Here is a 15,581-nt window from a genome sequence, read left to right as displayed (position 1 = left end):
CTCCCAGAAATCCCAGCCAGTTTAACAGCTGTTAGGATTTCTGGGAGTTGACAGCCAAAAACATCTGGGTACCCAAGGTTGAGAACCACCGTTTTAGAGAGTGTTCTTTTAGTTTTTCTTTTAGAGTCTATAGATTTTCCATAGTTGGAGTGCAGAAAGGTTTTTCTTGTGGTTGGCCGTGAAAAGGGCCTTATGCCAGCTCTGAAACAGTGATGCATCAGCATTCAATAAACCCTCCTGTGAGCAGCCTGTCTGTGGACCCGGATCCTGGCCGCAATCTTGGTTGCAGAAAATAATTACACGTGACCACATCGCATGGCCTGATGTTCTCCCTGGTGAACTTTTCCTCCCCTTTCTCTTCTCATTTAATAACATCCCCCCCACCCAAATGGATTATCTCCATGCTACTTGCCCCCGATTGTTGGCATAATGGATTAGTGGCTCCAGGATCTGCTGACCCTAAGAGGGGAAAGTACCAGGCTGGGAACAGAGGTCTCATGACTGTGATGAAGTCTTGGTCTCAGGCACATCTGATGGGAGTTCCTACAAGGAAAGATTTAACTGTTTCAGGTCTGTAATTGAGTCTGTCCACAGATTGACCCTCACACTTTATTTAAAAAAAACCCAAAGTGCCCAATCAGGCAAACAATTTTTTAAGTCTTAACTCCAGCCTCTATGTATGTATGTATGTATGTATGTATGTACAGTAGAGTGTCACTTATCCAACATAAACGGGCCGGCAGAATGTTGGATAAGTGAATATGTTGGATAATAAGGACGCATTAAGGAAAAGCCTATTAAACATCAAAATAGGTTATGATTTTACAAATTAAGCACCAAAACATCATGTTATACAACAAATTTGACACAAAAGTAGTTCAATACGCAGTAATGCTATGTAGTAATTATTGTATTTACGAATTTAGCACCAAAATATCATGATGTATTGAAAACATTGGCTACAAAAATGCGTTGGATAATCGAGAATGTTGGATAAGCGAGTGTTGGATAAGTGAGACTCTACTGTATAAGCTTTGGATGGAATAGGGAATGGAGAACCCCCCTGTGGCATTTCCTTTACTGTTTGTGCCTCTGTTCAGAAGATTTCACTTGACTTTCTGCCCATGATCATTGGATTTTGGAAAATGTGGCGTATTGTAGAAACGAGGATTGGAGAGAAAGCTTCATTGGAGACCCCTTTTCCCCATGATGATGATGATAATAATAATAATAATAATAATAACTTTATTTTTATACCCCGCCCCATCTCCCCGAAGGGACTTGGGGCGGCTTACATGGGGCCAGGCCCGATAAAACAAACAAAACAGTAACAAAGCAATAAACAATTATCCAAGTAAAAAACATCAACATCAATAAAAACAATCATTAAAATCAACAAGCAGGATACAGTGTTAAAAACAGGAGACTAATTCGTAGATCCCAGGCGAAATGCAGAGTGATACGAAATGGGAAAAGGAAATTTCACAGTTGGACAATAAAGTGCGATATAAAATGGCAAGACAACAACAATGGGACTATTATGGAATGGACAGATAGATCAATCCAGCAACAACTAAACATCGAAGGCCTTTTGAAACAGCCAGGTTTTTAAGCTCTTCCGGAAGGAGAGGAGGGTAGGGGCCTGCCTGATCTCTCTAGGTAGAGAGTTCCAAAGCCGGGGGGCCACGACGGAGAAGGCCCTCTCTCTCGTCCCCACCAACCGTGACTGTGAGGGTGGTGGGAGCGAGAGAAGGGCCTCCCCCGACGAGCGAAGAGAACATGTGGGTTCATAGAGGGAGATGCGGTCTGTAAGGTAGGTGGGTCCCAAACCGTTTAGGGCTTTGTAGGTAAGAACCTGCACCTTGAATAATAACTTTTTAAGAAATGAATTTCCCTTCCAAGTAGTAGGTTTCTCTCACTTTCTGTTGTCTCAGCCCCATTCTTAACTATGAGCTGTTTATACTTTAGATGTTTGTAACTCGGGTACTTCCTGTATAATTTCTTCCTGTATAATTTCTTTAAGACACAGTGGCATTGGTTAAGCAATAGAAAACAAGAAGAGCAGTCTTATAACCTCACCTACAATGAGCAAGAAGAACAACTGCCAAACAATGCATTTCACATTTATTTGTTGGATTTTGATATTCTCCTTGGTAGCCTTTTTCAGCAGTGTGAACACGGCGTTTTGGAACATGGCTCAGAATGTTCTGTATTGTGTATGCTTTGTTCAATGTTAAATCCCAAGGCGCTTACGACTTATTCTAGGTATGCATATATATTTTCTTTAGTAGGCCTTATGGCCATTTTCATTGCCTGTCTATTTTACTGCATCTGGAGAGAGAAAGGGAAAGGGTAGCCCATTGGTAAATTAGATCATCTTTGGCAATAGGGATCCCAAGATGCTGAGAAATACATTGCATAGAATTTATTGATGAACCTTTGGCCTTACAGTTGTTTTGGACATGCTCTATTAGGGATTGAAGATGATAAATTGAAGCTCTTACGTGTGTCCATGATCCAGAGTCACCTGCAGAACAATAACATGCCAATCAGGTTTGCAGAACAAAATACAGGAACTTTACTGATTCCAAGAGATCAAAAAACAGTATTTACAATGGTCCCTCTAATCACTTACAAAAGGCAACAATCATAAATAGTCCTTTCTCACTTCACAAATCTGCTTCAGAGAATAATACAGTCCTGGTTCTTCACCCTGGTTCTTTCTCAGCAGCAAAGAGGCCTCAAAATAGCAAGACCTCTTTGAGTACACCATTCTCTTTACCAAGCAGTGCAGAACAGAAACAGCATCAAATCAATCCCCAGATCTTTGCAGGCTCAGTCAATTGGCTTCATGCACTTTATTTTCCAGTTAATACATACAGCACAGTGCCTTTGCAAACCATGACAAGGTCTCCCAGAGTTCTCAGCTGTCATAGCCGTAGTCAGGGATTCTGGGAGTTGAAATCTGTAATATTTTAAGGAGTAAATATTGAAAACTATTGATCTGCAGTTCCTTTTAGGGAGAGTCACTTGTTTTCTCTCAGCTGTTTTGGGGCAACTCCCCCATGGACTCAATATAAGCAGGTTTAGATCAAGGGTCCTCAAAACTTTTAAAACAGAAGGCTAGTTCATGTTCCCATGGGCCGTAGTTTGAGGACCCCTGGTTTAGATGTTTTGTGTTGTGTGACTCCTTTGTGTTTTGGGAGGAAATCTGTATTCCTCTCTTTACGATGAATGATGAGGAATCAATTGTAACATGGGCTTTATGGGCTCCGAGCATGCTTGACTAAATGAATTACAGTCTAAATAAAAAGGCCCGTTATTTCCCTTGAATCCCTGTTGAGGTTAATATCTCTTCTGCTTCTGGGCAAGTCGTCATTGTTTGGTGTGTTTATTGCCTTCAACATGTGCGGAAGAGGGAGGGCTGGAATTGATCCGGTAGCGTTCCTAAGCTTCTGTGATGGAAGTAGAAGGTTCCAGTCACCAGGAAATGAGGTTTGAAGCATCAGAGTTTTTTGGATGCTAAAGCGTTCTTGCTTTTTTCCTGTTTCATGAAATAATGTCACTGGTTCCCAGTTAAGAACTGAAGGCAGAAATAAGACAGAACTGCATCTAAAGCCAACACATTTGTTGTTGAATTCGACTTAAGATGAGAGAGATCTCTAGCTCATTCCTGCTCAGGTCTTGCCAATTCAGGGCTAACATGATCGTGTCTTTTTATCTCTAATCTGGTCTTCTCATTCCTTACTGCTTTCCAATTTACTAAGCATTATGATCTTTGGGTTGCTATGAGTCTTCCGTGCTGTATCGTCATGGTCCGGAAGCATTCTCTCCTGACATTTCACCCACATCTATGGCAGGCAACCTCAGAGGTTGTGAGGTCTGTTGGAAACTAGGCAAGTGGGGTTTATATATCTGTGGAATAATGTCCAGGGTGGGAGAGAGAACTCTTGTCTGTTTGAGGCAAGTGTGAATGTTGCAATGGACCACCTTGATTAGCATTGAATAGCCTTGCAGCTTCAAAGCTTGGCTGCTTCCTGCCTGGGGGAATCCTTTGTTGGGAGGGGATTAGCTGGCCCTGATTGTGTCTTGTCTGGAATTCTCCTATTTTTGAGTGTTGTTCTTTATTTAATATCCTGATTTTAGTACAGCTAATCACCCCCCAACAAAGGATTCCCTTAGGCAGGAAGCACCCAAGCCTTGAAGCTGCTAATCAGAGTGGACAGTTGCAATATTCACACTTTCCTCAAACAGATAATAGTTCTTTCTCCCACCCTTGGACACTTCACAGACATATAAACCCCATTTGCCTAGTTTACAACAGACCTCGCAACCTCTGATGATGCTTGTCATAGATGTGGGTGAAATGTCAGGAGATAATGCTTCTGGAACATGGCCATACAGCCCGGAAAACTCGCAGCAACCCTGTCATTCCAGCCATGAAAGCCTTTGATAGTACATTATTATCTTTTCTATTGAGTCCTGATTTCTCATGACACATTAGCAGTATGACAGGGAAAGCAGAAGGATTGATTATGTTTTTTCATAAAAAGCAGCATTGATTTTTTTAATCGGTTTTCTTTTTGGTCAAAAGCTGTCTTAACTGCTCGGCAGCTCACATATAACCTTAACTTCCGTCCAAACGCGCAGAGCTTCATTTGCAAAGAAAAAAAAAGTGTTAGGTTTTGCAGCGCTTGGTGTTAGTGGGGCCCAGTTTCTTTCAGTGAACTGTCAGGTGACCACACAAAGTGAGCTTAGAGCGAGGTTGTGTTAAAGGACGAGGAAGGATGCAAATAAACTGCAGAGGAAGGAAAGAAGATTGAGACAGAGTCTCCATGTGACATTTCATGGCCTGACAAGGCCTGGCCTTGTGTTGCCTGTTTGGCACAGACTGCCTTTTATGAAGACTTGACCACCGCAGCTCGGTGGATGGAGGGAAGGGCTGACCTTCCTTTCGCAGGTTTGCCACCTGGAGAGCTTTGCTTGGATCGGAAGGGACAGGAATTCAGGTAAGTTGACAACCTTCTAGAGGACTAAAAGGTAAATGTTTTCCCCTGACATTAAGTCGAGTCGTGTCTGACCCTGGGGGTTGGTGCTCATCTTCATTTCTAAGCTGAAGAGCTGGCAGTGTCCGTAGACACCTCCAAGGTCATGTGGCTGGCATGACTGTATGGAGCATTGTTACCTTCCTGCCAGAGGATCTACTCACATTTGCATGTTTTCGAACTGCTAGGTTGGCATAAGCTGGTGCTAACAGCGGGTGCTCACTCTGCTCCCCGGATTTGAACCTGGGACCTTTCGGTCTGCACGTTCAGCAGCTCAGCGCTTTAACATGCTGTGGGGGCTCCTTAGTCTGTCAAAATAGCTGTGTGTTGAGGTGTGTGCCATCACATTTAGCTTTGCACACCGTCTTTCTATAAGAAAGTTAAGAGCCATGCGGTAGAACAGGCTTGTAGAACTTGTGGCCAGTTGTTTTGGCCTCCAACTCCCAGAATTCCTGGCTATTGGACAACCTGGCTAGGACTTCTGGGAGTTGGAGGCCAAAAACTGCTGGAGGGGTGCGGGTTGTGCAGGCTTGCAGTAGAAAATGCCAATTTGTGCCATGTATGCAGGACTAATAACTGCAACAAAGCATTTGCTTCAGGCCAAGAGGACAGTTCCATCTCTCTGCTCCGAGGAGAGATCCAGCTTAATGTGACTGCAAGAGCCAATGATCGAGTCCTTTGGAAATGCGATACCCTAGAGTTCTTGAAAGAGCATCTTGCAGGGTGTATGTATTATTCCTGTCTCTGTGTCCTGTTTAGTGTATTGGCACTACGCTGGGCTTCTGGGAACGGTAGAGTGTTGTCTGATTGTTGGGAAGCTGTGGATATAAACACCTCTGTAATGTTAGTGCACAAGTGTGACTTACTCGGTCCTCTCCTTCTGAATTATTAATGTTCTTTTGATAGAATCTAACTGGCCAGGGTCGGTCTGAAACCCAGCTTGAGAGTGGTAAAAAAAGAAAGGAATAAAGAGTAGCCTGCTTTGTTGATAAAGGGGGCATCTTATGGATCTCTGATCCAAAGAGAGTGATCCAAGCCCTTCCTCGATTGGGGGAGCGATATGTTTTTCGTTTGACGAGACTTGGAAAAAATTGGAGAGGTGTAGTACTTATGCAGAACTACAACTCTCTCATCATCCTTGGCTTGGGCTCATGGTAATCTGCGGTACCTATCTACAGAGTGCCAAATGTTGCTGCTGGTTGTGGCAGTGGCATTCAGAGGAATTGAAGTTCATTGTGAACCTAATTCAAGCCCCCAAATAGGTGACTAGACAATGGTGTCTTCCCTGAATGGTATTTTGGACACATCTCCTAATAGTCTGTAACTGTATGGCTCTGAATTTGGGGCATGTTCAAGAGGGCCGATGGAGCTCGGCTTATCCATGCTCCATATTTATTTACAACATTCATATCTCGCCCTTCTCACCCCGAAGGGGACTCAGAGCAATTTACAAGTTATATGTACATACAATACATTGTTATTAGCACAGCACAATATTTTGTTACTATATTGTGCTATAACACCATTCTGCAATATTATCAGTAATATTAAATGTAATATACAATATATAATTACGTTATTATATTGTATTATTAGTATTATATTGTATTACAATATTATGATCAATATTATATGTACACACAATATATTATTAGCATAGCACAATATCGCTGCTGGCTATGTATTTGAACATGTCCAGGGAAAGCTTTGAGCATCCATGAGTGATGAGTTTGATACAGAGCCTTGAAACAGAGAGATCCATATTTGCAGATGGTATTTTAAACATTACTATGTGATCCAGAACATGTCCACCTCTGACATCGAACTGCAGTCTAGCTTGATGTAACTTGTACTTTTTTAAAAAGTCATTTCCCCTTATAGAAGTCCAAGACAGGTAAGATCAGAACTGTACAAAAACAAAAAGCTAGCAAGTCATTTTGGGTAAATGGAAGTCACACAGAGGTTCCTGCTGACAACCAGTGGTGCATGCTAGCAAATCCAGCACAAGGGTTTCCTCCACTTATCAAAATGCCTCCAGGGAACTTGTTGGCTGGAGATGCAATTAGCAAAATAGAACTGTTTGGGCCCGTTTCCTCTTGCCTCTGCTCTTTGGTGCAGCAACTTGTTGGGATTGGGATGCTTGGCTTCAGCCTCATGGAAGTCTGAGGAAGGTGCGGCTGTGTGGGATGTGTGGTTGGTGTGTGCATAAGAGAGTGCATGCCGTTTAACCCATTCAACCTGCAAAGATTGCTAGTGGGGTGTTCTGTCCACCCACAACTGGCAAGAGCTTAACCAAAGGTACTGCGGTGTGGGTAGAACCTTGTGTTGTCCTTTGATTCCTAAACCAACAAGCCAATAGTCCAGGGATTGTTTAGGACTGTGCAAGTGTTCCAGTTTGGACTGCATCTACCAGCAGACTTTGCCTTTGGTTGTGCAGACAAGCAGGCTGCTGGGCATTATAGATCTACAATACCTGGAGAGTATTGTAATTCCTACCTATGTTTTAGGCTTCGGTTACTGTACTCCCATCTCTAGTTAATACATAACTCGAAATTCCAAGTCAAAAGCTAAGATGGCAGGCTAGAGAAAGAGCCAAAACTCCACTTGTAGTCAAATGTGTCAATAACTTTTCTAACTGAGAATAGGAACTCAAATTTATGTTTCGCAGTACTGGATGGAAAGGGAGACCCTTTGGTACGTATGCCTTGAGGTCTCCTGGCCTCTGTTAATCTCTGTTTTTGAGTACATGTTGTGTTTTCAAACCCAAGTACTTTCTTTAAAACAAGTGAGCTCAACTTAGCTTCAAGGTGAGCAGAATCTTTTTTCTAAAAATGGTTGATTCTGGCTCTTAGTGCAGCATGTCACAAAGAGAGCCAACATGATGTAGTGCTTTCAGTATTGGATTACGGAGACCAAGGTGAGACCAGCCTCAGAGAAAGGCAAAGGCCAACCCTGTCTGGACCAAGGAAACCCTATAGTCAAATCACTTTACAGTCTCAATAAATCGGACATGACTTTTAAGGTGCACACAACATCACAGACTAGTCCAGCAGCCATGGTTTATCCGTCTTCTAGAACAGGGGTTTTTAACCTGTGATCCGCAAACACTTGAGTGGGTCCAAGGACCTGCAATCTGGGTACAAATTCACTCCACTTTTAGTGTCTTCTCCGTTACTGTGTTTATGTGGCTATGGTGTCCTTGGAAGTGGATCCATACCTTTTAATCTGGTTCTCAAAGCAATCTGTGAGTCCAGAATGGAGAAGGACCAATGATCTAGGCAGAACGAAACCTGAAGTCTGTTCATCATGTGCGCCGTGTGGAGCTTGCTGTGCTTTGTGAAACCCTGTTCTCAATTTCCTTCCTCTTCCTCCTTCTCCTGAGAGTTTTTGTCTCTCTCTGTTTATCCTGCAGGTGTGCAAACAGCCGAGGAGGCATTTCAGTGTATCAGAGATGATGTGGAGAGACACTCTGTGAGTAACCAAAGGTTTTTGTGTTACATAAAGCTGCGCTAATCGGAATAGAAGCACTCAACCTGCTATCTGTGCCCTTGGAAACAGATTTCCCAGCAAGCCATGGTCTGGTTATAGTTAAATCATGACTTTTAGGAATAGCTAATGCTATGCATCACGTCCCAATCTAAAACTGTGATGAGGCAGATGGATTTTATGTGCTGTGGAGCAGCCAATGGTTTTAAGCAGCTCCCTGTCTCTGAATTCCATGAAGATCATTTCAATAAAGTTTGTCACATTAATGAAATATTTCCGTTGCAGGCGAATACATCACACCCCTCTGCGGAGTTTATTCCGTGGGTTGAGCCTTGGCATGATCTAGGCAACGGGGTGTCAGCACAAGCCCCAACACTTAAGGCACCCATGTTGAGCAATATCTCGTGGGGCTGTTGGCTCGGCAGAGATGGGAGAAGCTTCAGAAACAAATTTGAAACCTGTGGCTAAATTGCACTCAAGAGAGTGTTGTAATTCTGCCTTTGGTTTCAGTATTTATGCCCCATCTTTCTGGGTGGTATTTATATAATCAAAATAAAAACAATGACCCATAGTAACCCAAATCAGAGCAGTGGGCTCAGACTTTAATGGTCTTAAGCTTGTAGCCTCTTGAGGATAGTCTCAACTCCTCACTGAACTTGGTGGGGGTAGAAATGTACAGCTGCAAGGAGAGGCGAGTAATAAAGTCATTATTATTGGATTATGTGATAAGTGGAATCCAAGTTCCAAAATATACCTTAACCATACCTGTATTAGGAATAACTGTGTGGAGTGTGGAATGGCCTTTTTCATGTCAGAACTTTGTTTAGTGGACAAAAGGGCATTGCAGAATGTAATCAGATGGTTAATTTGTATCCCCCCCCCCCTGCCGCCACAGAGCTCCCATTGGCATGCCTTGTGGCTGAGACATGCATAAAGGCCTTGACTCTTTCAGGCGCAGGTGCCTGCGTCCTTAGGCTGCGAAATAATCCAATTTTAGCTTGGCTCCAGTGACTGGTGTTGTGCCAGACCAAATGCAAATTGTTCTGCAGCAGCTGGGTTTCTTGAGACATGTTGAATGTGGAGGGATCCACATAAAAAAGTAGCTTTTAAAAAACTTTCCTTCAATTGATGGTGACTGGAGTGAGTGGCTCTGAAATGTTTCATCTTGTCTTTATCAAGAACTTACCGGTATGGCAGAAAGTGAGACCTTCCAGAAAAGTTGTGATGTTTTGTGGTCTTGATTTCTATCCTGATTGAAAGACTAAGGCAGCTGTTTTAAACAGTATTGCTTGGAAGTAGGTCTAATTTTCCTAGCTTAGGTACTCCGTGAGGCCTGAGCTAGGTAATTTGTAACTATTTATTACAAAAGGTATTGTTTGATTTTGGATTTTAAGAATGGTCCCATCAGAAAATGCATAACAGTATGGGTAAACTACCACTCCCATCATCCCAAGCCCCCCCCCCCCCCCCAAAAAAAAACCCACCGCCAACAGTTAAAGTTGGTCATGAGAAGTCTGTGTGCCAAGTTTGGTTCCGATCTATCGTTGGAGAGATTCACAGTGCTATCTGGATGTGTGTGAACTGCAACTCACATCATCTACTCCATCCCCTTTCAAAACCCACCAGGACTTAGTTAGTCATGAGGGGTCAGTGTGCCAAGTTTAGTCCAGATCCATCATCAATGGGATTCTGTAATAGTCAATACAAGATTATGACACGTTCACAGTGCTCTCTGGAAATTCTCCCTAGATACATGGTGAACTACAATTCCCATCATCCAGGGTCCTCCCCCCCCCAAAAAAAAAGACCCTCTAGTATTTTCTGTTGGTCTTGGGGGATATTTGTGCCAAGTTTGGTTCAGATTAGTTTTCGAGAGTTACAGGGCTCTCTGGAAGTAATAGCCATCTTGGAAAATACCTACCTACATACATACATACAGGCATACATATTTTCACTTTTATATATACAGATGGGGTAGACTTGCGTGTTTAGCCTCTCTGTTGCTTTTCACAGCTGGGATTAGTGGGCATCTCAATGCTTGCCTTGTTGTTTTAGTTTGAGATTGTAAGACAATATTTGCGCTGGGATTGTGCAACATTTTAATCTGCTTTCTTCTAGAACAAAACAGATTCAAGACTTTTCTTTTGCTTTAGGTTTCGTAGATGGGTTTATGTCAGGTGTTTTGTGCTGCGGGACAATTCCATGAAAAGGCACTTTATGAAAACGTTGATTTGTACACAGCCCATGTGTTGCGTGTTCTCAGCTGGTCCCAGAGCAACAAGGAATAGTGTGCATACAGGGTCCGTGTGCAACAGTATATTATGCTTTGTAATGTTTGGATGAGACTTCTGAAAACTGAAGTAGGCCTCAGTTTTGCTTTATAGTGCCTTATCTGTTGTGTAAAACAGTACATAAATGAAGTAGTTTTGAGTTAGTGCTTGGATGAGACATTGGTTGCTGATTCTTGGCCGGTTTCTAGAAACAATAGTAGCCAATGGGCCCAAAGATAGAGCTGGCTTCTGGCATACATGGAAAAATAATTATTACTGGGGTTGTTGTGTGTTTTCCGGACTGTATGGCCATTTTCCTGTAGTATTCTCTCCTGACGTTTCGCCCACATGTATGGCAGGCATCCTCAGACTGGCAATGATTATTATTGCCAGTCTTTACACCAGGTAGCCTAAAACAGTCTGGTGTCGGTGCCAAAATTATAAGCTAGGTTTGCTTTTAACAGATATATTTCTTTAAAGAAAGAAATCCTGCTGCTTGTTAGAGCTGTATTAGGTACCCGCATTTCCTCGAGTCTAATGCACCATCGAATCTAATGTACACCTCAATTTCCTAAACCCTGAAACCAAAAAAAGTGTTTGCTGCTAAATGTAATGTGTAGCGGCAAAACGTGCCCACTTTGCCCTTTGGCCCCAAAAGGTCACATTACAGTTCTTGCCTGCTTAGAATTCCTTTATAAACAATTTTTTTTGCACCAAAGCTTCCAGCAACTGAAAAGGAAAGCCTTGGGATGCATCTATGCTATAGAATGAATCCACTTTAATTGTCTTGGTTCAATGTTATGGAGTCTCGGGGGCTGTAGTTTTGACAAAGCCTTGAGCCTTCTCCACCAAAGGATGCTGATGCCTCACCAAACTTCCAATCACAGGATCCCATAGCATTGAGCCATGATGAGGTCCTTCAAAGAGGAGATCCAAGGGCTCTTGAAGCAGCTTCCGCTTTTTGCTTGGCTCAGTGCTAAGTTTATGATATGACAAAATCTAATGCGCACCTTAATTAAGGCAAGGTCATTTAGCCCCAAAAGGTGAGCATTAGATTTGAATAAATACAGTATTTTGTGAATGAGGTCAGAGTGGACCATGGTGTTTTTTTAAATGCCCTCTGTCAGCATAGCACATTGAACGTTCCCAACAAATACCTCTCTTTGCTGTATTTCGTTGAGCTTCTGTGATGCTTTTAACTGGTTCTTTCTTTGGTTGTGCCCGCTACCCAGAAAATAACATCACACATCCTAAACACTTGGGAAGTGTTCGACTTGTGATTTTGTGATACGAAATCCAGCATATCTATCTTGTTTGCTGTGTCATACAATGTTGTTGTGTCAATAATAATAATAATAATAATAATAATAAAACAGTCATACAGCACCTCTACTTGTATGTTGCCTACTTTGCCTTGCAGCGGAGGTTCAAGTGTTCTCTCTGACGTATAGCAGTCAATGTATTGATCTTGTGTTGAATGTGTTTCTTTCTGGAGCGCTTTCGCTGTGCATTTCTGCATGATGGGATGACGGCACTGGGTGGCCCACACCCGCTCTACAATTCTGAGATTTTAAGTGACAATAAGAGAGGTTTCGTCTCAAATGGGTTCAAATTTAATTCCAAGTTAGGGAAATGAAAGTGTTCTTCTCTCTAAGACTTGTGTGCCTTGCAAAGGTTGGATCTCCTCCTGCCATATGAAACAGATTATCTGCTTTGAACTGGATTGTATGAATCTACACTGCCAGATAACGTCATACACTGTTCAAAGAAGATAATCTGGATTCAGAAACTGAATTATATGGCAGTGTAAATGGGGCCTAAATTTCTTCCTGGAATCTGATCACTGCTAACTATGAGGACTGAATGAAAAGTAATGCCTCCACCTTTGTAACTCCTCAACAGATGGCAGTACTGGTATGTGGCAGGTACTGGCTTGTTCAGTAGACTCTCCTCTATAGTTCCATTTGGCAGGAAGCCTTAGAATTGATGGTTGTGTTGTTAAAGTGCGAAGTATGGAACCCTGTGCAGATGGTCAGTCAATGCGACTTAAGCAACGTGCAGTCATTGAATTCTTGACAGCAGAAGGTGTCACCCCAAAGGAGAAAGGCGTCATCTTCATTCTCGTAACGCGAGAGGAGTTCCTGGCAAATTTCAAGTCTGTGCGCTTTCATTTCAGGCATCAGCATCCTGGGTTCCCATCGTGCACAGATCTTCCGATAGCCAAGCAAAGCAATAATGTGACCCACACATTCTTGTGAAATGCCGGTTATGCTTGAAATTTCTCTCTGAGTGATATGACGATCGTCCTGAATCAATCTGTTAACCTTTTGCTTGTGAAACTAGGTGGTTGCTATCGCAGGACGTCCAGCTCTTTGTTTGTCACGCACGTCAAATGTTCCCACCTCAACATCTTTAAACTTACTCACCCAACGACGCACAGTACTCACATCCACACAATCACCACAAACATCTTGCATTCTCTGATGAATCTCCTTTGGGGTGACACCTTCTGCTGTCAAGAATTCAATGACTGCATGTTGCTTAAGTCTCATTGACTGACCGTCTGCGCAGGGTTCCATACTTCTCACTTTAACAACACAACCGTTCAGTGCTAAGGCTTCCCACCAAATGGAACTGTCAAGGAGAGTCTACTGAACAAGCCAGTACCTGCCGCATACCAGGACTGCCATCTGTTGAGTTACGAAGGTGGAGGCATTACTTTTCATTCAACCCTCGTAGAAGAAGAGGGAGAATTTCTGCCAGTATTTCCTGTTTATCCTTATAGGTTTCTAAGACTGGCTTCTCCTTCCTGTTACCTGGGAAGAAGAAAAACAGGTGGAGACACCAAAGGCCCGCTTTATCACTTTCCTGAACTTCCATCCATAATCATAAGCAATAACTTGCAAAAAACATTAGCAGGAGGACTGAGGACAGTTTCCAAAGAAGCTCAGGCACATTCGGACCTGATGTGGAGTCCTATATTTTGGCTTGGGCCTTTCTAGTTAACAGGTAAAAGGCATTAGCAGCAAGCTGGGGACGTTCTGCTGATGGGAAGGAAAGACGAAAGGAACTGCAAGTTACAAAGTGAGCAAGTGAGGCTGGGAAAGACCTGTACACAAAGCTCTTTGAGCAACAAAGGCGGCGGTGTATCTTAAGGGTCGCCACAGGTCTGCTTTTGCAGTAGAAAGGGAGCCTGATCAAAGCCCTTTTGAGCTGCTTCATGATGTGGGTTTTCAGAGCAGCCTGGGGAGCTGTCTCTCTTGAAGGATGACATTCTCTGATCCAGAGTGTTGACTCTTTCCCTGACATCATTACTCTGTTAAACGCCTGATTTTTTATTTTATTTTATTTTGCAAGGGGATTTTTGTGCATAGAATAATCCTAATGTGGGAGGCAGACAGACGGCTTTGCTATTTCGCTGCCAAAGCTGACACAGATCTCAGTCTCTTTCTTTAAAAAAGGAGTGATCCTAGGCGTTTTTGTGGGACTTGGCCACGTCCTCCACAGAATAATAGCCAGTCTTTTGTCCCTGTATCGTCTTGTTCGGAAACAAGCGCCTCATTATCCCCAGGGGACAATGGATGTTCTTGGTGGTGTGGTTGACTTCACTGGTGAGTAACCCACCCTCTGCCATGGAGCAGAGCTCACGTGACCCCGGCGAAGATGACCATGCTTCCATTTCAGAAACTGCCGCATTAAAGTCTTATCTCCTTTGGTTAACAGGGGAGTGACTAACCTTGACGGCATGGACCACTCTGTGCTCAGGAGGGAAATGCCATCAGTGCTGCATGACAGGTAGGTGTTTGCCACAAAAGTAACTGAGTTTGAAAAATTAATGCCACTGTCTCCATGCTTACTGACCTTTCTTCCAAGACAAATCATTGCTTTTCTTCCACTTGGAGGGACACAGGTCCAGGGCCTGGAACCCTCTCATCCTCTTACTCTTCTTCTTCTTCTTCTTCTTCTTCTTCCTCTTCCTCTTCCTCTTCCTCTTCCTCTTCCTCTTCCTCTTCCTCTTCCTCCTCCTCCTCCTCCTCCTCCTCCTCTTCTTCCTCTTCTTCCTCTTCTTCCTCTTCTTCCTCTTCTTCCTCTTCTTCCTCTTCTTCCTCTTCCTCTTTTTTCTTCCTCCCCCTCTTCTTCTAAAGCCAATGCAATTCTAGACTCTTTCAGTAGGAGTGTAGTATCTAGCTCACATGTGTCAAACTCAAGGCCTGAGGGCCAAATCTGTCCCACCACATCCATTATGAGGCTCTTCAGATGCTGGACTACAATTCCTGTATTCCTTTTATTAGACCTCATCATTAGAGCTGATGGGAGTTGTGATGCAGCAATATCTGGAAGGCTGTCAAAAGTTTTCATAGCCAGAATCACTGGGTTGCTGTGAGGTTGTGAGGTGTGTTGAAAACTGTTGTAAAAATCTGGCTACCAGTATTTAAAAAATTCTAAAATCAGGACAGTATATAAAGAACAACACTCACTCAGAAAACAGGAGGACCCCAGACAGGAAACAATCAGGGCCAGCTAACAACACCTAACAAGGATTCTCCCAGGCAGTAAGCAGTCAGTCCTTGAAGCTGCAAGACTTTTCAATGCTAATCAAGGTTGCCAATTGCTACATTAACACTTGGCTCAAACAGACAAGAGTTCTTTCTCCCATCCTGGAGTTTCCACAAGTCTAAATGTCAGAAATAGTCCACAGAATTCAAAGTACAAGAGTACCATAAAAAATCATGAATACAAAGCAAGATAACTCCAAAACATGAGATTAAGGAACAATCTT

At 43.0% G+C, this 15,581-nt stretch overlaps 1 protein-coding gene across 3 annotated transcripts in view; it reads left to right on the top strand.

Annotated features, from left to right (window-relative positions):
- klhl13 (kelch like family member 13) overlaps positions 1–15,581 on the top strand; it is a 71,625-nt gene that overhangs the window by 3,493 nt on the left and 52,551 nt on the right. The window contains exons 2-3 of one of the 3 annotated variants that reach the window (XM_062963917.1): positions 8,458–8,516; positions 14,525–14,596. In XM_062963917.1, the coding sequence (XP_062819987.1) occupies positions 8,458–8,516; positions 14,525–14,596 (131 nt within the window). The remainder of the gene's footprint in view (positions 1–8,457; positions 8,517–14,524; positions 14,597–15,581) is intronic. The other 2 variants (XM_062963918.1, XM_062963922.1) reach the window with 2 other exon arrangements.

This window comes from Anolis carolinensis, unplaced genomic scaffold (genome assembly GCF_035594765.1).
Source record: "Anolis carolinensis isolate JA03-04 unplaced genomic scaffold, rAnoCar3.1.pri scaffold_12, whole genome shotgun sequence".
Lineage (NCBI taxonomy): Eukaryota > Metazoa > Chordata > Lepidosauria > Squamata > Dactyloidae > Anolis > Anolis carolinensis.
The sequence above is the reverse complement of the archived record's forward strand: the minus strand, read 5'-3'. Positions and strand labels throughout refer to the sequence as shown.